Below are 24,308 nucleotides of genomic sequence, written 5' to 3' on the forward strand. Positions count from 1 at the left end.
GGTATGCTAAATTTAGCTCCTCACATATAATTTTAAACAATAAAACTCTATATCTAGTGCATGTCAATTCTACACATGTTGCACATTTTTTTCTTTTATTTTGAGCACATCTGAAAGAGGAAATACTTTCTGCTTCAAGCAAAAAATCCTCTGCTTCAAAAACATCACTAAAAGATACCTTTATGAGTGTTCACCAGCGTAGACAAACGTGAGTTTGGTACGCACACAATATTCTGCACATCTGATCGAAAGAAAGTCTATAATCTACACATTGTACACATTATAAAACTTATATTTGTTTTTGTTTATTTTTTTGATTATCACGAATACCTGTACGGCAACGGATATAAATGGTTTGGATTCCAACATAACTGAAAAGAGACACCTTCAACAAGTATATGGTCTATGTTAGTTATTCACTATTTTGAGTGGTAAGATTATTTGTCTCACAAGCAGAAAATTTAACATTTTGCAAATCGCTAAATTTTCCATTTTTTCACGATATTTTGGTATTTTTCACAAAAAAACACAGACTGTATCGACCCAAATTTACCACTAATTTGAAGTACAATGTGTCACGAAAAAACAATCTCAAAACCACTGGGATAAGTAAAAGCAAAAAAAGTTATCCCCACTTAAGTGAGACATGTCAGATTTGAAAAAAAGGGCTCTGTCAGGAACGCAAAAACTGGCTCTGTCAGGAAGGGGTTAACGTGGAACGTCAGAGGGATAAATTGTAGAATTAAAAGATCCTTGGTTTTAAAACAATGTAACTATCTTGGGGCGGATATTATCTGTCTCCAGGAAACTCATTTGAGAGGAGAGAGGCTTCTGTCCCTAAGACGCCCGTGGATTGGATATGCATATCACTCCACTTTCTCCTCTATGTCAAGAGGGGTTTCTATGTTGATTAAAAAATCTTTGGCATTTAAGCCTGGGGTGGTAAAGATCGACCCAGCGGGGAGATTTATTTTTGTAGAGTGTAGCATCAACCATATAAGAATTTGCATCCTTGCAGTATACATACCTCCCCCTTTTTCGTATGAAATTATCAAAGCGGCTATTGAATTCTCAGATACATTTTCAGATTGCCAGGTCATTTGTTTGGGCGACTTTAATAAGGTTCTGGACCCGAGGTTAGATCGTTGGAGGAGATCAAATGATGCAGTGGCTAAGGAAGGTAAAAGATTCGCGGAATTTATGAGAGAAATAGGGTGGTGGGACCCATGGAGGGTAAAATATCCTGATCGTCAACAATTCTCGTGTTTCTCCTCCTCGTATGTAGCATTTTCCAGAATCGACCTGATATTTGTAACAGAGGGTCTTCTTGATAGAATCCCCCAGATAGAGTATAAAGCCCGTGGTATTTCGGACCACTCGCCGGTGGTGATGCAGCTGGATTTAGAGGGCGAGGTGGGTTTTAAATACTGGAAACTTCAGCCCTTCTGGTTGGCGCAAATGGAAGAGCAGGAAGGAAATTAAAATATGATGGCAGAGTTTTTTGAATTGAACAACGGGTCTACCCAAATGACTATAATGTGGGATGCCTTTAAGGCATTCATTAGAGGGGTCCTGATAAAAAAAATTGCAACCTTAAAAAAAAAGCATCGGGCAAGGGCCAATGAGTTGGAGATAAGGATGGGTAATATGGAGTCTGAATTCCTAAAGAAAAATCTTGAAGTAGATAGGGTCGCCTGGCAGCTAGCCCAACAGGAATGGTTGGAATATCTACAAGATATAACATGTAGAAGGTTAATATCTGGGGATCACCGATGGTACGCAAGTGCAGACAGGGCAGGGAAATGGCTTGCACATCTGGCAAAACAAGACCGGCCCTCGAATATTATCCCAAAGATCATACTAGAGACGGGGGAGGTGGTGGTGGAGACCCCGAAGATTGCACAAGCCTTTGTGACCTATTTCAGCAAAGCATATCAATCTCAATTAGGTAAGAGGAAGGAAGAAATTAGGGATTATTTGGGCTCAATAACCATGCCACGGCTCCCGACAGAAATGAAAGAATTTCTCGACGCTCCCATAGAACTAGTGGAAGTGGTAGAAGCGATTAAATCTTTACCGGCCAATAAAGCTCCTGGGCTAGATGGGCTTCCCGGGGAATTATATCAGCAATACGACAAGATTTTGGGACCACAGTTGCTAAAACTCTTTCATGCAATGGAGGAGGAGGAGAGTATCTCCCCTTCAATGTCATAAGCGTCTATAATAATGATCCCCAAAAGTGGGAAGGACCCTTCTCGGATTGATTCATACAGGCCGATTTCGTTAATTGCCTCGGATGCTAAAATATTCGCAAAAATATTAGTGAATCGATTGAGTAAAATCATCAACAACATCATCCATCCCGACCAAACCGGCTTCATGGCCGGTAAGTCGATGATGATCAATCTGAGAAGGGTCTTCTCATATATCCAAATGGCGGAAGGTAGGAGTATTAATGCCGCAGTAGCATCTTTTGACGCTAATAAAGCGTTTGACTCTATTGAGTGGGAATATTTATGGACAGTCCTCAGGACCTTTGGCTTTGGAGACAGGTTTATAAAGTGGATATCACTACTTTATAAAAGTCCTCGGGCAAGAATGACGATAAATGGGTTCACGTCCCCCCTGTTTCCCCTGTTTAGGGGTACCAGACAGGGGTGTCCTTTTTCCCCCTTGCTCTTTGCGGTGGCGGTAGAACCCCTGGCCTGCGCATTGAGACAATTACTGGATAGAGGAGAGCAGGGTCCGGAGTTAGGACTAAATATGGTGTCATTATATGCCGACGATTTATTAGTAGGTGTGTCTAACCCAGAGCGGGATATCCCCAGAATCATGGAATATCTCCAGGAGTTTGGGGATTACTCTGGGATTAAAATGAACTGGGAAAAATCGCATTTAATGTATATTGGGAACCCAAATAAAAACCTCACAGATTTAATGGGCCCATCCCTTCAGCCAGTAGAAAAGTTCAGATACCTAGGGATACTTGTGTCAAAAATGGCAACCGATTATATCGGTGACAATCTTGTCCCACTGATCAAAGACATTAAAGTTAAGTGCCGGTGTTGGACAAAACTCCCTCTATCGCAAATCGGAAGGGTTAATCTAATAAAAATGTAATTATTGCCTAGGTTACTCTATGTATTCCAACATTCACCGGTATATATTAAGGATGAATATTTTAAGAAAATTAACAGCATCATCTTTTCATTTATCTGGCAGAATAAGCGTTCAAGGATTAAGATGGACACGTTGTGTAGAGATAGGGATAAAGGGGGCTTGGCAGTTCCAAATTTTAAGATTTATTATATTGCTGCCCAACTGGTTCATATATGTGCCTGGGTCCGGGAAGGGGAAGCCACCGAGGAATTGGTTAAACTAATGCAATGTGGTGGGGCAGATCTTGCTCCACTTCAACGTTTGCTTTCAAGGGATCTGCGGGGCAATCAGCCATCAATTATAACTCAAGCAGTGAAGATATGGAATTGGATATATAAAGTGTCCAATTATACCGGGATAGACCCCGATACACCAATATTTTCCCTGGATGCCCTGAGAGAAATAAAAGAGCAGCAGGGAGGGGTGGCTTGAGGGAAATATGGGGTGATCACGGTTGGACAATTTTATTATGAAGGAAACATCAGATCGTTTAGTGAACTCCAGACGGAGCATGGTCTGCCCAGACACATGTTCTTTAGATTCCTTCAAGTCAGAAGTGCTCTGATGCAGGAAGGTAGCGGGATACTGGATAATATAGTTGAATCGCCATGTAAAAGATTCCTTAGGCAATTGAGCAGTGGGAAAAGATTGTCTAAGGTGTATAGGTATCTGAACTCATATATCCAAGATGAAGAGTTGTTGGTCCTGAAAGAAAAATGGTCGACCGATATTCCGGGGCTGGTTGAGAATGATTGGGGGGAGGCACTGTCATTTCCGGGCAAGGCTACAACATCAATCCGAATCCAGCAAGTACAATTTAACATTTTGCACAGGAGCTATATAACCCCGGTTAAATTGAGGAAAATCGCTGGAGTTCAATCTGATAGATGTCCAAAATGCAGGGCCGAGTCGGGCACCTTTTGGCATCTCTTGTGGGAGTGCAATGTAATTAAAAAATTTTGGGACGAGATAATTGTTAAATTGGAAATGATGGGAGTTCCCCGGGGGTCCCTAACGGAGCTAAATCTGGTAATGGGGATATGGGAGAAGAATAACCCGGCACGTGAATGGAGGCAATTGGTGATGAACTTGTCATCTATTGCTAAAGTAATAATTGCAAGGCAGTGGATGGCCTCCTCAGGCCCAAAAATGACGGAGTGGTTGAACCTGGTTAATAGCACTTGCGAACATGAGCGGTATGTATGTGCCACAAGAGGAGCGGGCTCCAAATTTTGGAAGGCCTGGGGGCATTGGAAACAATCAAGGTTCTATAAAATAGATGTCCGGAAAGATGGTTAATGAGGAAGAGTTGTGTGTTATAGTCTGTAACACGGCACGAGTAATTTGGGACACAGTAGCTTACAATGTAGATAGAGTAAGAAAGTATATAAGGGATAAGGACAAAATAAAAGTTATAGTTAAACTAAAGCACATAAACACATAAGTATTATATTATATGTATATCAATTTTTCATAAAATGTGAGTAGTGTGACAGAAATTCACCGGTTATATCACTGTATGTTGTGCCACAAAATTAACTAAATCAAAAAAGGGGCTAGCTAGTTGATACACTAAAGATAAAGAAAAAGAATAAATCAAGTATTGATCATATAGTGTGAGGGAAAGAGTATAGATGAAGGACACAAAAGGTGTATTGGGAAGGGTCAAAAATGTAAGTAATGTATTAAGATTAAGTGACAACACAGTGTTAAGATAGGAAAATGGGGGGAATCTCACAAGGTGGGGGGGCGTGACCACGGAGGCGTTGGCGTGAGGGAGGTTGATGCCGGCTCTCTCCTAGTCCCCCGTCCCTCTCCCGCCTCATGCACGTGTAGGTGACCCAGCAAAGGGTTCATATGTCCGGCTCCTGCAAAAACTGAAAGACCGTCTCACCTCCGTGGAGTGCTGGCTTCGCGTCCACACACCTCCGGTCTCTCCTGTTCTCTTCCGTGGTCCTGCCGGCTGGCGCGTCATCGGAGTGGTGGTTTTTTTTTCTCTTATTTTTTTTGTCTCGCCAGACGGTGGATAAAGTATCAGGACTTGTTCTGTTTGGATTGGGCTGCTACTAGTACACAGCTGCCCTCAGGGTCGCAAATATTCCACATTGTGCTAAGGGTCCCCGCAGGCGTCTCACCTGATCTTTTTTTTCCCCTCGAAACCTAAAACTTTGAGGTCAAGAGGGTATTTGGACATTTGAATTTCAGCTATATTAATACACTACATTCACAGCTGGGGGGTCCCGATATAAAGCAGAGGAGAGGTGAAGAAGACTAAAAGTGGGAAACAACAGCAGCAAGGAAGAGTTAAAGCACGTGACAAAATGGGGAAGACAGGCCAGACCGCGGCTGCAACCCGCTTAGAAAAATATGCACGGTCGCAGACTCAGGCAGCAAACAACTCCCAGGTCAACACCCCACAGACCACCCCGTCTAAAGGGTCGTCTGAACCTCGACCCACGGAGGTCTCACTCCAGCAAGTACTTGATGCAGTCAACTCATGTGAATCTAACTTGATGGTGCAGATTAATAAAGTCCAAGCCGACATCTCCCTGTTACGGCAGGACGCACAAGTAATCAGGGAAAGAGTCACAGAGGTAGAGAACCGAGTCTCATCACTTGAGGACGCCATGGCCCCTCTCCAAAATCAAGTTAAATCTATGTCTGGCCAGTTGTCAGACATGCGACTCAAAATGTCGGACTTTGAGGGGAGGCTTCGTCGTAATAACGTAAGATTTATTGGCTTTGAAGAAAGGGTAGAGGGCAGCGACCCTGAAAAATTTCTTGAGACCTGGCTAGTGCAGGAATTTGGGAGAGAGGTATTTTCTGCGCAATTTGTGATCGAAAGAGCTCACCGGGTGCCATCCCGTCCTGCTCCTCCTGGGGGTCCACCGCGCACAATAATAGCTAAAATCCTCAACTTCAGAGATCGGGACTGTATCCTGCGATCCGCCAGGAATAAGGCAGACTTTGGGTACATGGGCAAGAAAATATCGGCCTTCCCGGACTTTCCCATTGACATTCAACGGGAGCGTGCAAAATTTAGGGATATTAAAGCAAGGCTCAGACAACTTGATTTAAAATATTCGATGCTTTATCCCTCGAAATTGAGAGTTGAAGTCAATGGAACAACCAAGTTCTTCTTTACTCCTGCCGATGCTGCGGGCTGGCTAGACGGCTCCTACCCGGGTGTGGGCCCTTTCGCCAACTAGCAGAGTTACATGACTGTTTATGCCCTACGGGGGGGTGTTTATTAAAAAAATTTTGTATCTGAAGGGACTTCATCGTAAGAAGGCAGGCGACCTGGAGGCAAGAACACTGGATTTAGAAAGAGTTTATCAAGCTAGTAATTTAGAAATTGACAGGGTGGAATGGCAAAGGACGCAGATAGAGTGGCTAGAATACCTACAGGAAGTCAACTACCGCAGGCTTAAAGTGGGCTCTCACCAATGGTACACTGGCTCTGATAAAGCGGGCAAATTTATGGCTCTTCTGCTTAGGATGGATAAACCTTCCAATATTATACCTAGTATCAGAACCGAACAAGGCCAAATATTGTCATCAACCCCGGAAATAGTGGAGGAATTTGTCAGCCATTTTGGCAAAGTTTATCAATCAGCCCAAAAATCTAGTGAGGAGGATTTGACGCAGTTTTTTCTGGGCCTACAGCTCCCCGCACTAACGCAGGACGCCCAGACCCTTTTAGATGCCCCAATCACTAGTGAAGAAGTGGAGGGGGTAATTAACTCCCTTCCCCTGGGAAAGGCCCCCGGATTGGATGGCTTACCTGGTGAGATGTTTAAAAAATTTGACAAAGCCCTGATTCCTCGCCTGGTAGCTTTATGCAACGCCATGACGAGTGAAGATGATCTTCCTCCTTCTATGGCCGAATCATCTATAGTGTTTATTTTAAAGAAGGATAAAGATCCTATGAGCGTGGACTCATACAGGCCTATATCGCTTATGCCCACCGATGCGAAGATAATTGCCAAGGTATTGGCAAATCGTTTGGGCAATGTGATCCAGGATATAGTACATCCCGACCAATCTGGGTTCATGCGTGGAAAATCCACCGCGATCAATGTTAGGAGGGTTTTCTCCTATATTCAACACATTAAGGTAAAGGGGTCGAGCGCCGCGGTAGCCTCATTCGACGCGAACAAGGCGTTCGATTCCGTCAAGTGGGGCTACCTATGGGGCGCCTTGAAGGCTTTTGGGTTCGGGTCGGGCTTTGTCAGATGGTTGAGGCTCATGTACAAGAATCCGAGGGCCAGAGTTTCAATCAATGGGTACACATCCCAGCCATTCCCCCTGTTTAGAGGGACCCGGCAGGGTTGTCCCCTTTCCCCATTGATCTTCGCAGTAGCAGTAGAACCCCTGGCCTGCCTGTTAAGAGCTAAGCTACACTGCGAGGACATGGGGAGAGATTTGAAATACAATCTTGTATCCCTTTATGCTGATGATCTTTTAGTAGGCACGGCCGACCCAAATAGAGATCTCCCAATTGTGATCGAGTAACTCGGTCATTTTGGTGAACTTTCGGGGCTCACAGTGAATTGGAGCAAATCACATTTGATGGTGGTGGGAGAGGACACTCTTGATGGCCGAGGGCCCGGTGTATCATTGGTGAAGACCACGGGTTTTAAATATCTGGGGGTCAGGGTGTCGGCTGAAACAGAGGACTTCATAAAAGATAATATCACTCCAGTGTTACAGGAGGCAAGGGCTAAGTTTAAATGTTGGGCCAAGCTCCCCTTAACGGTGCAGGGTCGGGTGAACCTAATCAAAATGGTAATATTGCCAAAAATACTGTACCTACTCCAACATTCCCCAATATACATTAAGGATGAATACTTCAGAAGCTTGGACAGTATTGTGTCCTCGTTTATCTGGGGCGGCAGGCGCCCGAGAGTCAAACTCGCCACCTTATGTAGAGATCGAGAGGATGGGGGTATGGCCCTTCCAAGTTTCAGGAGATATTATTTCGCTGCCCAGCTACTTCATCTCAGGATGTGGGTAAGACCGGAAGAACAGCCCAGTGAACTAACCAGGCTTATAAGGTGTCTGAATCCAAATGTTACCCCGATGCAGATTTTGCTGGCAGGATCACTAAATAGATCCTACCCCCCCATAGTCTCCCAAGCCTTGAGGATTTGGAGAATGGTGTGTGCTTCAGAGAATTTTACGGGTCAGGATCCAGAATCATCGTTCCTTCTCCTACCCATAGCCTCGGAGATTACTAGACAGCAAGGGGGGAGGCTATGGTCACAATATGGAATTAGTTCATTGGATCAGTTGTTCCAGGACAATAATTTTAAATCTTTCGCCCAGCTCCAGGCAGAGCATGCTCTTCCAACGTCAATGTTCTATAGATTCCTGCAGCTAAGGAGTGCGATCTCCGGGTTTGGAAGGGATAGGGAACAATGGCTCTCGGATATTTCTAATCCCTTCAATTTTGGTTAGGGTGCACCAATCAGGTCCCAAATGGGTCCTGGACCTCGTACACCTTGCACGTTAAATAATAACACGATTCTATTTTCTCTGGTATCTTTTTCATGTTTTCATGTTTATGTAAATCCTGGCCGACCAATAAGATATATAAAAGTCGTGTCGGAATCCCAGGCAAAACAGCACATTGCACTTTAGGCACTTATGCACTTTTTTTTTGACTATACTCGCCATTTTGGCGCACAAAAAATTCTAATAGTCCTATGGACTTGCGTTGTCTTTATTCTTCCCACTCTGTTATCTATCTACACTATAATTCTTTAGTTCCCGAAACACCCCTGCGATACCTCACACTCGCCAGCACTACTCATCATAGCCCCAGTTAAAGCCCAATAGTCGGGCTATTGGGTAACTCAGTAACACTTTCGCTGTCAGCGTTCAGCCCTTAAAATTCTTCGATTTCCATTCAATACCAGGTGCCGTCCCCCAGTATAGGTATATGTTATCTTGTGTCTGCTGCCCTGTACTCGTTGTAATCATCCTCCCAGACTCGCTTCCTCTGTATAATGTCTGTATAATGACTGCCGTGTCTTGTATTTGTATTGTCTTGTTGTATTTTTTAATGTTTGTCGAAAAATGAAAAATAAAGACTCAATTAAAAAAAAAGATAGGAAAATGGGGTAAAAATTTATGCAATTTTAATAGGTAGGTTACTGTAATTCTAAGGTCTACATTTGTTCTACTGGTATAAGCTAAATTAAAAGGGTGTCCAGGGTCATAAGCAAATACTCGGCTAAGTGTTCAGAAGTGTGTAAAAGGGGGAATACCAAGGTAGTTCAAAGGAGCTAGGATGTTTTGAAGGGATTTGCCGATAATACTGTGGGGGCAAGTAGTTTGGGCTTAATGTATGTTTGTTTGTGGTAAGGGGGGAATATGGGGGAGGGGGATGGGTATTTGTGTATTAAAAGGAAATGTAATCATCTTTATATGTAATTATTATGTATTTGATATGTACTACATGAATTGTTGGAATAAATAAAACTTAATAAAAAAAAAAACGAGGGAGGCTCCATCTGTAGCTTGAGTAATATGGAGAGTGCTTAATTAAACCATTTTTTACCTTTGCTATATCTGGTCCACCGTATTTAATGAACCAGCAATGGGCTCTTGGAACTGGCCCTGGTTCTAAAAATATGGGCTTACAATGAATAGGGGTCCCCCATATTTTTAGAGTCCGCACCGGGCTCCACTAGCAGGGGGTGTTATGCCACAGCCATGATATATATTTGTCAGGGGATCACTAAAGGTCCCAGCAAACAAGTCCCACCATGCTGGCACTTGGAAAACCACAAATGCCAGTATGCACAGATATTACAGGCCCAATGACACTTGTTGTCCCTCTGCAAAGGAAACATTAATATAAAGGCATATCACAACTACAGATGTGTCCCTTTACAGCAGGCGAATCATGGGATATTGTGTCGCATGCATACTGATGCTTCCGCTATGCCATTAGCAGTAAAGGAGGTACCAGCGACTGCAGGTTCTTGCGGGCTTCTATATTCCGCAGATCATAGTAACAAGGCAAATGGCCACATCTGTAAGGTTATAAGTAATACTGTATATAAGTGATATTCCTAGGCATGCCTGTTTAAACCTATTCACAAATACTGAACATCACAGGGTGAGTAGTATGTAGATGGTGCTAATCCACACACCACATAGAGCAAATGTTTTATTCACCCTAATACGTATCCTTTGTCAGAGTCGTCAATATTTCCCTGTAACCACAGGTAAGTCCCTATTAAATACTGATAGTTAGTCTTCAAGCAATCCTTCTTTGGACCTCTGTAACAACAAATGTGCCAACTCCAATATGCCAAATTACAATAAAGGGGAAGATACAAAAATCAGAAAACAGATAGTAGTGCAGAGACCTCAGTTATGTTAAAACTTTTTAATCACATATAGCACTTGCTATAAAATATGAATATATAATATATAGAACAGCAATGTACAATTCATCATTTCAAACTGGTCAGACAGGTCCTCATCCACAGTCCCAATAGATGACTGTAGGGAAGTGAGTAACTAGTATAGTACCTGCTCCCTGGAATGTACACCAGCATGTTCAATGGACCACAAACAGGCAGCCATTCTTAATGTGTTTCAGACCGCTATGGGCCCTTGTATCACAACTGTGGTATTTGATGGAGTCGGGAATGTGACGTGAGAGACAGAAGAGGCAAACGATTCAGGAATAAAGGGAGTAGGTTTTATGAAGTTCTTGTTCATAAATATTTCAGGCAAAAACTAGGTAACAGCTAAACACTTTTAGAAGACAATGCAAATAAAAGACAGTCCCAGTATTTCATGAAGACTTGCAACATAAAGACAGTTTCAATACTTCTTGCAGACTTGCAAAATAATAATAATAAAAATAAAGAAATAATTCTTAGCTGAATCCTGATGAAATGAACAATTTGAAAAGGGGGAGGAGCCAAATAGAAGCACAAGTCACTGGGGTCTTCCAACAAGCGAGGATAAGCAAGGACTCAGACTGGAGTAATGAAAGATCAGGAGGGGAGGCCAGGATCTGGAACCTCAGGACAAAGCTGTGACAGGCTGAGCAGAGTAACCATCAGAGGCCTAGTATGTCTGCAAGCTCCAGGATGTGCACAGCGCAAGAGACACTTTGGAATAACCGCTCCTAGTCCCAAAGGACCAGACTAAATACCTAGGGCTGGAATCCTATTGGCTGTGAGACAGGAAGCACAGGAAGGAGCACAGGAAGGAGCACAGACTGGCCAATGGCATTTTTGCCCATAACCAAAATGGCGGTGCTGGCCTCATGATGCCAGCCAGAACCAGACCACACAACTCCTGCAAGTTGCTGATACTGGCCACCCCCTGACCCTACAGAAACGGTAGTGTCTAGATCCCCTTCAGTTTTGTCAATTTTCCCACCATGCACTAGGTTCACATATACCTGGATGGGGAATATAAATCTGTACAAGAAGCCTGCGAGTGTAGCGAGTCTGCGAGGGTACAATGCAGCTAAAAAATAAAAAACATTGTGAGGGCATCTTACAACTTCCGCCCTCACTGAACGTCACATCCTGTAATCAAAACTGAAGCGGATCTAGTCTCTACCCTACAGAAACCCTGCAGAGTGCCACACACCCATCCAGCACAAGAACAGACCCCGTCGAGAGGGTGAGTAGCAGACCCGGCGCGGTGGTCACGACTGCTCATGACACTTCGTCGGAAGCATGAGCGATAAGTGTACTCTAATGCAAGTCCTGATTTTAATTGCACACTTGTTTAAGTATATTTGTTTTCATATTTGTAATTATGTAAAAAAATATATAAATACATTTTTATTCATGTGGCATCTTTCCCTGTAACCTCTTGCATTGGCTGCAGCACACCCAGGACTCCAGTGTCTTTATGTCTTTAGGGTATCTTTTAAGCTTCTCCTCTGCTGTTGGGCTACCTGCCCTATCACTCGTTCTGTCTAATATAAGCTAGGCCAATGCAGTGAGTCATGATTGACCCCTATTACTGCTGCTGATATCACATGATCTGCAAGCCTTGCCCTCACTATTGGCAAAGTGTACATCCTATTGGCTGAAGGCAAGATAAAAGTTGGTGCTCCACTCTAGAGATATACACTCACATGTATACCCTTTCCCCATAGTCCAATACAAACCTGGTTAGGGTCAGGCTTGGCGGGGGATCGAGGTTTAGGCACAGGTGGGGGGACATAGGGTTTTTCTGCTGGGTGGGGTTAAGTTAGGGGTAGACTGGGTTAGGTTGTGGGGAGGGGGGGTTAGGGTCAGGCACCATATAGGGCTAGATTTGGGTGGCAGGGTACCAGTGTTAGGTGTAGGAGTGGGCTTATGGTTAGGCTGTGGGGTAGGGTTTTAAATTTAGGTGGTGCGGAAGGGGGTTTGGGTTTGAGTCAGGCTGCGGGGCAGGGAGCATAAGGCGCGTAAAAGGGGGGTTACGGTTAGACTGTGAGGCAGGGGTTTGTTGGCAGTGTATGAGTTTAGGGTTAGGCACTAGCAGGAAGTGCTATGGTGAGGCTGTAGGGTTAGGGATGTCTGCTGGAAAGGTTAGGCGGGTAGGGGGAGAGGGTTAAAATCTGGAGAAGGGACACCGAGAGAGCGGAGATCGGCAGGAGGGGAGGTCAGAGGAAGCCCCCAGCCACAGCACAAGATCCGGAGGAGGCCCCCGGGAAGGATGTGGCTGCGGTCCCCCCCGGCGTGAACGTGGCTGCGGCCCCCGTTGCAGGACGAGGGAGCACCCCCCCCCCAATGGCAGGATGCTACCCCCACTGTATCAGCCAGAGGAGGGGTGAGACAGAGGAGGGAGGCGGAAGGCCCCCTGGTGCCCCCCCCCCCCCCAATACAGACAGCAGGAACACACACACCCCGCCGCAAACACCCAGTGCCCAGTAATGGTGGAATCCAGCCTGAGCTCCAGCCTCACTGACTCTCTCTGACTACCCCATCTCCCTGCATGCTGGCTCCCCCCCCCCCCCCCAGCTGCAGCTCCAGCCAAGGGGCCCTGACGCACTGCCCCCCCCTACAGGCTTAGGATCCATCCTGCTGTGTGCTGTTGGCACCACAAATGGCTGCCTAGGAACTGTGCATTCAGCCATATTTAACCCTGTGTCTACCCTGTCTCATCTCTGCTTGTATTATTGCCTAGATTGCTGAGTATGAGCGCTAGGGACAGGTGTACTGTGTGGTATACAGATGGCCTTCTGGGAGAGGGTTGCCGCCCTTAATAAACAGAAGTAAAGGAAAAAGGACCAGTGGGAGCCTTCTGTATACTAAAAATGTTTATTACACAAATAACATAAAATAATATAAAACAAGATAGGACAAAAAATTGCAAGCAATACCACAATACTATATTAAAAGACCATATTAATGCATATGCATAAAAATGTAACACATAGTTACCAAGTCCTGAATTGGACAATTTGCCGCATAGGTTGGGCAGATGTGTCAGTCACACGATGGGGAATAAAATCCCAGGACACAATTTGGAGTAAGTAATAATTTGTAAATCCTCCCAGGCAAAATAAGTGGTGAGCGGATGTGTCCTTTTGCTCACTGACAGAAGGTAGATGTCCAAAATTAATTGTATATACTTGGTCACTAGGTGAATTATTCGGCAATATCTCTCACAATCTCTGTGTTGTGTACTGAATTGCTCAGTGTGTACACTTAGCCACTTTGCCTTGCGGTGTTTGGTGCTGATCCAGCTGCTGCACCAGCCAGCAAGCCAAATGCAGTCTGAAATGCACCGTGTAAGCTCCGTTTGAGATGCCGGATAACGCTGCTCCTGATAGCAGTGCAGCTGATCTCAGTCCTCCTTCTGTAAGCGGCAGTTGAGAGGCGCTTCGTGCCGACAGTGGATGCCTGATAGCAGTATAGCTAGTCACTGTCCTCCGTCTGTGAGCGGCGGTATCAGAAGCACTTTGTGCCGACGGAGGATACCGGCAGCAGAGACCAGAGCGTGCGGGGGAGAGAATGCGGTCAGAGAACAATGTACCCCTCAGGTCTCCAATAGCCGGTGCTCATGGAATTCCTCGCGAAGACGCGTTTCGCCGCGCTCAGGCGGCTTTGTCGATTTAGGAATTTGACAAAGCCGCATGAGCGCAGCGAAACACCGCAAGGCAAAGTGGCTAAGTGTACACACTGAGCAATTCAGTACACAACACAGAGATTGTGAGAGACATTGCCGAATAATTCACCTAGTGACCAAGTATATACAATTAATTTTGGACATCTACCTTCTGTCAGTGAGCAAAAGGACACATCCGCTCACCACTTATTTTGCCTGGGAGGATTTACAAATTATTACTTACTCCAAATTGTGCCATGGGATTTTATTCCCCATCGTGTGACTGACACATCTGCCCAACCTACGCGGCAAATTGTCCAATTCAGGACTTGGTAACTACAGTATGTGTTACATTTTTATGCATATGCATTAATATGATCTTTTAATATAGTATTGTGGTATTGCTTGTAATTTGTTGTCCTATCTTTTTTTATATTATTTTATGTTATTTGTTATTTGTAACAGTTATATTATTGCCTGCCTGGCTGCTGTGGCAACCAGTGGCGCCGCTGATGGCTGCCTAGGCGCTGGGCTGCTCATCGGGTATATGCTCCCTGTGTGATAACTGTACTGTCTCTGCTTGTATTGTTACACCTGGCTGTAGCAATGATCAGTTGCGATGCTGATGGCTGCCAAGGCGTTGTGCTACCCAGCAAATATATGTTCCCTGCATCTACAATCCCCAGGATTAGCGCATACCTGTATGTGTTATGCATATCTATACTCCTACTGTATAACTTCCTACCGGCTGTTGCACAGCAATCCAAATCAAATTCCTAGTATACGCGAGTATACCTGGTCAATAAAGCTGATTCTGATATATATCTTTATATATAACAGTAGCTATATATGTATATATCCCACAGACACCCCCCTCCCCCAGAAAACTGCAGCAGCATCATTAAACTAAGAAGTGACTTCCTCATTGTTGGGACAGGCAGCAATTTTGCCTGAGTCAATGCTGCCATACTGTACATCAGTAAATTCCTCCTGAGCAGAGTTCCGTAATGCTCCTCTTCATTGTTATTGCGCTATGTCATGCATGCAGGCACCTTTGATTAACCCAGCAATTCATTCTTGACAGGGTACTGCAAGAGATGTGGTGGATCGGCGATCACTGGGGGTACTGAGCACCCACCTGCACATGCCTGTAATGGGGTTGGAGGTAGAAATGGTCATCAACACTACCTGTAGTGCACTCGGGAGGGAAGGAGCTGCGCGGCTACAGGGGCCAGGCTCTGCTGTTTAAGCAGTCAGCAGCTCCCGTGCCTCTCAGACCTGGCACTTCCTGCAGACCCTGCCACTGCTGCGGGGTCTCAGTGTGGACCCATTGTTACACCACTGACTCCGACCCACTCCCTCCCTGCATCGTGCGTGCCCTGTCATTGAGCCTCAGGCTGCAGATTCACATTTTTATTGGACAGCCGCTCAGGAGTGCCGGTGGCTGTCTGTCACTGCCTTTCCCGTTGTGCAAGCAGTAGCACTGTGGATCGTATATAAAGATCTGATCTGTGGCGGTTGATGGGGGACCCTTCTCAGATAGCCCCTAAGCCTAACCTGGCCAGAATTCAGAGAAAGTGGCAAAGCAGAAATGCCCTCTTTAGGGCTTAGTGCACAGCGGTGGGATCCTTCTTTGTCTTCCAGAGTTCCCACCACTGAAATGATTGCTTTCTTGGCTTTGTTGACTGGGGGACTTGAAACTGTTTAAAAAAAAGGTAAGCAATTATGCTGTAAACTCTATTTAAGATATGCAGCGGAATTGAGAATGCTTGATCAAGTATATTTTATAGCTGAGGAAATATAGAAGACGGAATAAGAAGACTAGCAAAATTAATCATTTAGATGAAAATGTAACAGCTTTTTGGACGTACAGATGGAGCCTTCTTCAGCTTGCCTTCTCTGGATAGACATGATGAGCCAATCCCCTACTGTATGATAATACAGTAGGGGATTGGCATAGGACAGCTCTGGCTTCCTTAATCCTATTAATGGATCTATCTGTATATGCAGTGGTCGAAGTAGAAATTTTGAAGTGGGTGGCCACTTAAAAGGGGGCGTGTCCTTGAATGTAGTGTACCACTCCATATACCCCTTATGCACATTGGCCCTTATTCAGATCTGATCGCAGTACATGTGTTCTCAATATGGGCAAAACCATGTGCAGAGAGTTCAATTTGGATGGGGTGTGTTGAAACTGAAATCTAAATTGCAGTGTAAAAATAATGCAGCTAGTATTTACCCTGCACAGAAACAAAATAACTCACACAAATCTAACTTTCTCTATACATGTAATATCTGCCCCACCTGCAGTGCACATGGTTTTGCCCATTTTGAAAACAAATTTGTACTGCAATCAGATCTGAATGAGGGCCATTATGCAACCAACACAATAGTAGACCCCTTTATACTATACTTGCCCCTTAAACATTTTGTCACATGGATCGAGCCAAAATTCACCTTATGTGAACCAAAGTGAGACAAAATTCACATGGAATGAGCCAAAATTCACATTATACCACCTGGAATAAGTCAAAATTAACATTGACAAACTGAACGAGCCAAAATTCATGATATGCCACATGGATTGAGACAAAATTCACATTATGCCACATGCATTGAGCAAAAATTCACATCATGCCACCGGGATGGAGCAACAATTCACATTATGCAACACAAATTGATCCAAAATTTACACAATGCCACCAGGATTGAGCCAAAACTCACGCTATTACACCCAGATCTAGCTCAATTCACATTATGCCCCCAGATTGAGCCAAAACTCACATAATGCCACATGGCGGGGATGCAGGGACAGAGATGGCAGCGTGAGCAGAGACAGTGTGGTGACGCAGTGACAGAAACGGTGGGGTGATGCAGGGATGCATGGACATTGACAACGGGAAGGCAAGGACAGCGGGGATGCAGGGACAGAGATGGTGAGGTGACGCAGGGACAGCGAGGACACATTGACTCTGACAGTGATGGAGTGGATACAGGGACAGAAATGGCAGGGTGATGCAGGGACAGAGAAGAAGTATGGCATATTTCCTGTGCAAACCTACCTGGCTCCTACATGGGTTTAGTGCTTCTCCAGCGGTGGCGGGATGGGGCTTCAGCAGCAGTGGGGATGAAAGTGGCACACCCCACATAGGCATCCGGCGCCAGTGAGATGACAGCTAGTCTCACCCCCTGTGGATGCCCAGCACGGACCCAGTGGCAGCAGGGATAAGACACACCTGGCTGGGCCCTGTCGGCAGCGGGGATGATAGCTGGGTGCACCCCACGTGGGTGTCCGGTGCAGTGGGATGACAACTGGTCCCACCCCCCACCCCCCCCCGTCGGTGCCCAGCAGGGCTCCAGTGGCAGCGTGGGTAAGACACACCCGTGGGTACCTGGCAGGGGTAATGGTAGCGGTAAGAGGACCAGCGGCAGCACCCCAGAGCATCATTCTGTATGTGCAGCAGGAGGCTGCACAACATTTCCGGGACAGTGGAAGAAGTCTCGGTATGCCATACTACCATATACCGGCCCACTTTGACCACTGTGTACATGTATATGAGTATTTGGTTTAGGATGAAAAATATGAGATCAAAGTTATTTTTAAAAAAATGTGTCTTTTGTATATAGTAGTTTGTATATTTGTTTTTAATCTAAAAAGATTAAACATTAAATATAACTATACACATTAAATAAAATGTATTTTTATATTTTAAAAAATCCTCTAGTCAAAGTGTATATGGTAATCTTGGGTTTAGAACTTTTTTTTTGAAGCACGGTTTTACATTTACAAGATTCTTACAATCTCTGTGTACATTTAACCATTAATGAATAGTTACAATGATATGTTTAATAAAATAAGTAATAACATTTTGCATTTAATCGTGTCATTCATTACATTCATCTGTTACATCATAATCAAGATAATAAAATAATAAAAAAAAAAAACATAAAATTTACCCGGATCCGTTCCCATATCACCTTTCATCCCTAGGATATGGTCACATTGTCAGGATATTTATGGACATACGGTAACAATCATTATGCGGGGATCTCTTATAAATTCTCTTGTTTTATACCACAGTGTACTGTATTTTTTAAGCAATCCTGTATTTGCTCTTTCAGAGAGTCCAACAAGGTATCAATGTAGCTCTCCCACGTTTCAAAAAAACTTTTTCAGTGAATTTCTATTTTTGCAATGAGTTTTCAAGCCACTCCATTCTGAAAATATGGAATAACTTGGCAAAAAAGAGTGATAGTGGGGGGCTGTGGGTTGTATCCACAATTGAAGAATGCTCTTTTTGTCAGCCACAGATATTATTATAAGTAACTTCCTAACTCCCCATGCAATACGAGATCCCTCTGGGGTGATACCGAATATGGCCCATTCAGTGGTCAAGGATAAACAATTAACCAAATGTTGGCTAACATAGGACCAAATCTGAACCCAAAACCGTCTTATTATTAGACAACCCATAAGCAATGGAGCATTTCTGCTCTAGGACATAAATTAGTTGGTAACATTCCCATAAGAAAACGGCGATGAGGTGATAAATAAGTTTCGTGAAGTATATTTAAATAGTTCTGTATAAGTAGTTCCGGGTACAAGTTTAACTGATAATCCAAATGTTTCACAAAAGTAAGTATGGTGCAGTATGTGCTCCACCTTGTGTGTGGACATCAGGAGAGTTTTGGCACAAAGTCCTGTTCATAAAGGTTTATTTGAAACAAATCCATGTGTTCTGTTTTCAAATATCATACAGTATTATCTCTGTTCCTTTTTAGGATGATGAACAGGAAGAAAGTGAATGTGATGAAGAGAGTGAGGAAACTGGGGACAGTGATGCTGGATCTGATTCTGGGCCTGAGGAGAAAGGTGAGGAAGGTCTATGGGAATGCTACATTTAAAAATTAAATTAATGAGGCCATTAACCTTATTCTTAAACCATTCTAGACTCCCTCGGAGGTGATCTAGCTGACTTGACCTGTGAGATTGAGATTAAACAACGGCTCATTGAAGAGTTAGAACAGAGTCAGCGTCGGCTGCAGACACTTAAACTTCAGTATGAGGAGAAACTTCAGCAACTACAGAGTAGAATTCGTGACACACAGCTGGAAAGAGATCGGGTGCTACGGGAGCTTAGTATGGGTTATATTCAGAATATTTATATAATTTTCGCATTTCAAAACTTATTATTAAACGTATCATTTTCACATTTCAAAACGTATTATTTTCAAATTGTTTTCACATTTCTTTGAACCTTATTTTTTATTTAACCTCATAGTGATTCTCTTATGACCATTTCACTACACAGCTTCTGAAAAGCTACACTACAATCTCCTGTTTGCAGTTATCACAGGGACCCTATGTGTGTAACTGGTGAATGTAAGTGTATATACTGCCAGGTGCATGATTTAAAGCGATTGGAGATCAATATTGGCAGCTCCTGTACGCAATTGTCACATAGACCCCAGGTGAATAACTGGTGAATGTAACTATATATGTTACCAGGTGTAATACATAAAGTGATTGGAGATTAATATTGATGGCTCCTGTGCACAATTATCACAGGGACCCTGTGTGTGTAACTGGTGAATGCAGTTTGGGACCCATACATAGATAAATTGGCCTGTACCAATTTACTAAATGTGGATAATTCATCATATATGTTCTTTGTAGTCAGAGAATCATGCACAACTAGCCAAAATGTTACATGGTAAATCACTTCTATCAATCAGTATTACACTGTTGCAAATAAGTTACACCTTGTGAGTTAAAAGAACTCAGCATACAACTATAGAATCTACATAAAACATAGACACTGGTGCATCAATAAAGGCATCATTGGTCTTCCTATTAATTAATGATAAGGAAGTAATAGGCAACAAGAGGCATAAGTTGGAGAGACACATGTGTGTGTATATATATAAAATGTACAAACTTTCTTTGTTTATGGTTTCATTTGACAATGATTATATCCTTATCACTGATTCGAATTGAGTGAAATATTGATAACCTTGATAGTGTATCGATGTTAAGGAGATATGGTGGTCAACAATATCAGTTTTGCAATCCTGTTGGTACCATTAATATGATATAACTAATATTTCCAGGCTACTAGGGCAATTTAATTAATACTTCAGGGCCACACTTAATTTCATACATATTTAATGAAAAAATAAATGATTTTAACATTATTGTAAGATAATATCTATTTTGGATCAAGCGTGCACCCCACCCGAGTTTCTTTTTTCTTTGTTCTTTTCAATATAAACTTGTTATAACTCAGGGGTGAACCACTGACCATCACAAAAACAATTAAGGGCCAATATTGGGAGGTGATGTTAAATAGAGGATTCCTTTTTAATAATAGTCAGTTATATTCCCAAGATTAATATAATTTTCATAAGAGAATAATACAATTTTTTGATAATTAGTGCAGATCCCCTAAAATCTTTCTCTTGTCTTTATCATTTGCAGCCCCAGCACAGTTCAAAATTCAAATAGGGGATCCACACCAATTTCCATCAACTGCTATTTGAAACTGGCTCACTGGCAGTTGGTATATCTCCCCTATTTGAATTTTGAACTGTGCTGCAGCCCCTCCTCTGAAGCCGCCACTCTTTATACTCCCTTTGATGGCACCAAATCCCCAGGGTTTTCTTCCACCTTTAATAATTATTTCAGTATTGTCAGCTATGTTTATATACCCTCTATTGTCCTATACTGTACACACTGTACAATTTTTTTGACCAATTTGGTTGAAAGACATTTCCATTGAACCCAGTGTCCTGGACGAAAGATGTTGACAAAAGATATTGTCAACAAACAAACGATAAATGATGATGCGCATACCCGCCAGTTGTTCATCAAGATTGTTCGTCAACTGTGCATGCAGCTCAATTTGAATATCTTTCAAAAAGAGCCTATAAACTGTAGCTAGATCTTTCTTCTTTCATCTGTCCTCAATATCTTTCGTCAACATCTTTAGTCCAGGACACTGGGTTCAATGGAAATGTCTTTCAACCAAATTGGTAAAAAAAAATTGTACAGTGTGTATGTATGCACCTTAAAAGTCACTGTTTTTTTTTTGGTTTTCTTGTTCGTTTATTTACTCTTTTACTAGACACAGCGCATCCCTTGTGGCGTCAAATAAATAAATGATAACAATAATAATAAGGATAATAATACCATATTAGTTGTATACCCCATACTTAACAAAACTATTGATACAGGCTCTATGGAGTGTTATACAGAAGAGAAAGCAAACAAGATCCGTGCTGATTATGAGAAGCGATTGCGAGAGATGAACAGGGATCTGCAGAAGCTGCAGTTAGCTCAGAGGGAACATGCTAGACTCCTTAAGAACCAGTCACGCTATGAAAGAGAGCTACGCAAGTTGCAGGGAGAGCTCAGTGATATGAAAAAGGCAAAGGTACAGTATCGAAAAAAGATAACTACAAACCAATATAATTTATTTGATTTTTATGAAGCTTTTGGTGTAATATTGTTGCCTGCCAGACCCTTATGTTTTCAAAGAGTGTATAACTGATTTAATGAGCCATTTGTAGTTTCACTGTACCGGCCGTGTGTACTTACATGTGCATGGCTTAATCTATGAAACAAGCATATGATACTGGCAGGATAAACCAGGTACAGTAGCTCTCGGGCCCTTATTTGCTCCCACTTGCGTATTATGACTGTCATTCTTCCAGCTTCTAATTCCATACAGATAAAAATCAACATCATTGCAAGAGATGGCAGCGTACATCACCAAGATATGCTCTTTGATATGCAGAAGCCCTATATTGGACATTGCCAAAGGATTAATCACTTTGAGAAATATATCAACATACTGTAGGCTCTTCTATCTACAAATTATTGAAATACTCATTGCAACATTTCCCTATGTCATTCCTTTACTTCCATCCCAGGCAATACTTATGAAGCAAATGCGTGAAGAGCAGCAGCGAAGAAAACTTGTAGAGTCCAAGAGGAATCGAGAGATTGCTCAACTAAAGAAGGAACAGCGCAGACAAGAGGTAAACAGTTAAAAATATGGGATAAACTGAGACATAGGTATATCATTTTATCCAGGTATTAATGCTTCATTGTGAATTGTCTCCTTTAGCTACAGATCAGAGCACTTGAGTCTCAGAAGAGACAGCAGGAAATAGTGTTGAGACGCAAAACACAGGAGGTTAGTGTACAATGTTTGTTATTATGGAAGATCTCTTTCTTACAGCTCATTATAGTAAAGGGCCACATGTATTAATAATCTCAGCAGTGCTGTGATAATGAACTGTTTAATTTTGTGGCAGATATTTACATTTTTTTATAATAGTATCTCTGCTATACTGTATACTAAATGCCCCCATCACTACAGCAAGGCATTGCATGCCGTACCTTGCATGCGATACCCGGCCATCTCACCCTGCAGCTCCCGGGCAGCAGGATGGCATATGATGCATTGTATGTGGTAATTTTGCATACAATGTATTGGATATGATCCTTTTCCTGGCTGCAGGGTTGGATTATTGGTGCATCATTGAGTCGCGTGCACATCAGATGGGAAATGGAGGTTAAACACATGTGAAAGGGCCCAAATTGCACTAGTAGACAACCGCTGATCCTGCAAGTTTTTTCACTGGTATTTTTGAGGAGATTTTACATTTGTGAAAGGCTACTTGATGTAATCTGACATTGATCATATGCACAGTATCAGCTTCAGAAATTGAACCCAGAACCGGACAGAGGCTGCAGGAGGGGGATTGGAAGATCTCTTTCCTGTGAGAATGCCACCATAGGCTTAAAGCGGGTGCCAGATGATTCTCTGAAGGACGTTTCTCTGACATCGGAATCCCGACTGCTAAATGCCCGATAGTTGGGATCCACAACCCCCATAGAGGGAGAATAGAATAGGTGGTGAGCGCAGCTCCAATGTGCTCACCCCCCTGTTGGAGTACTGACAGTTGGGATTCCGATGTCAGAGAAACGATGACGCACACCACACCATCTTATAACAGTGTAAACTAATAGGGCCAACATGTGGGAGTTTGGTACATACTGTAGGGGTTAAGTCATATCCTCCATTGATAGGAGTCAGCAGTGCTAATCAGTCTTCTGTAGGGGATTTCTATGAATCTCCTGCACACTAGGCTATCAGTGCATAGCAATTCAGAACATTATGCAGAAACTATATTTTCTGTAGAATTTTGTGAAAAAGCCTGCTGAATACGCCCCTTAATCTCAAACTTGTTTAAAATGTATATGTAGCTTTATCTTTTTTTTCATGAACCCTAGGTATCTGCTCTCCGGCGCCTGGCTAGGCCTGGCCAAGATCGTGCTGTCATTCGTATAGCCTCACTTCCAGACTCTGGAGCAGAATTGTCCACAAGCACTACATCTTCAGAGCCTGATAGCAGCTCACGTTCTGTGTCCAGCATTGTACGACAGTGGAACCGTAAAACAACTGGGGAAACAGTGCCTGTGGCCAATGGAAGCCGAACTGTGAGGTGAGAATATTATAGAGATTACATATTCACAATAATCTGCAATTCAATCTGTTTTCTATCTATACATGTTATCAGGGCTTAAAGTGGTCATGCAGAGGTGGGGGAACTCATTTCTTATATGCCACCTAATTACCCCACTCCTTTACCCCCTTTAGGCAGAGGCAGGGCCAGTGGTAGGATATTTGGCACCCCCTGCAAACTAGAATGTTTTTCTGTGAGAATTACTGTGCTGGGCCAATGTGTAGGGTAAAATGTTCCACCTCACCAATAGAGGTGGTGGAACTCAGTTCCACCCCGTTCCCCCTCACTTTAACCCCTGCATGTTATACATAAGAATGGTTTTCTGATTAAGATAAACTCGAAAAAAAAACACCGAACCAATTAGAAATATGTTTTTTACTATTGTAAAACTTTGGTGTACTCACCACATACAGACAACCTCATAATCAGGTAAATCCTTAACATGCTAAAGTCTCAAGTCTAGAAATTGGGATATCTGCTACATTGCGATGCCATGAAGCAGCCCAACTAAACCACTTCAAGGGGCCCCA

At 43.2% G+C, this 24,308-nt stretch overlaps 1 protein-coding gene across 6 annotated transcripts in view; it reads left to right on the forward strand.

The window, feature by feature from the left end:
• Nucleotides 1–24,308, forward strand: part of KIF21B (kinesin family member 21B) — a 714,596-nt gene that overhangs the window by 281,525 nt on the left and 408,763 nt on the right. For all 6 annotated transcript variants that reach the window (XM_083173198.1, XM_083173196.1, XM_083173200.1 and 3 more), the window contains 6 exons: nucleotides 19,027–19,117; nucleotides 19,196–19,384; nucleotides 21,478–21,677; nucleotides 22,177–22,284; nucleotides 22,374–22,442; nucleotides 23,546–23,757. In XM_083173198.1, coding sequence (XP_083029324.1) covers nucleotides 19,027–19,117; nucleotides 19,196–19,384; nucleotides 21,478–21,677; nucleotides 22,177–22,284; nucleotides 22,374–22,442; nucleotides 23,546–23,757 — 869 coding nt within the window. The remainder of the gene's footprint in view (nucleotides 1–19,026; nucleotides 19,118–19,195; nucleotides 19,385–21,477; nucleotides 21,678–22,176; nucleotides 22,285–22,373; nucleotides 22,443–23,545; nucleotides 23,758–24,308) is intronic.

Source organism: Crinia signifera, chromosome 2 (assembly GCF_055691185.1).
Source record: "Crinia signifera chromosome 2, ASM5569118v1, whole genome shotgun sequence".
NCBI lineage: Eukaryota > Metazoa > Chordata > Amphibia > Anura > Myobatrachidae > Crinia > Crinia signifera.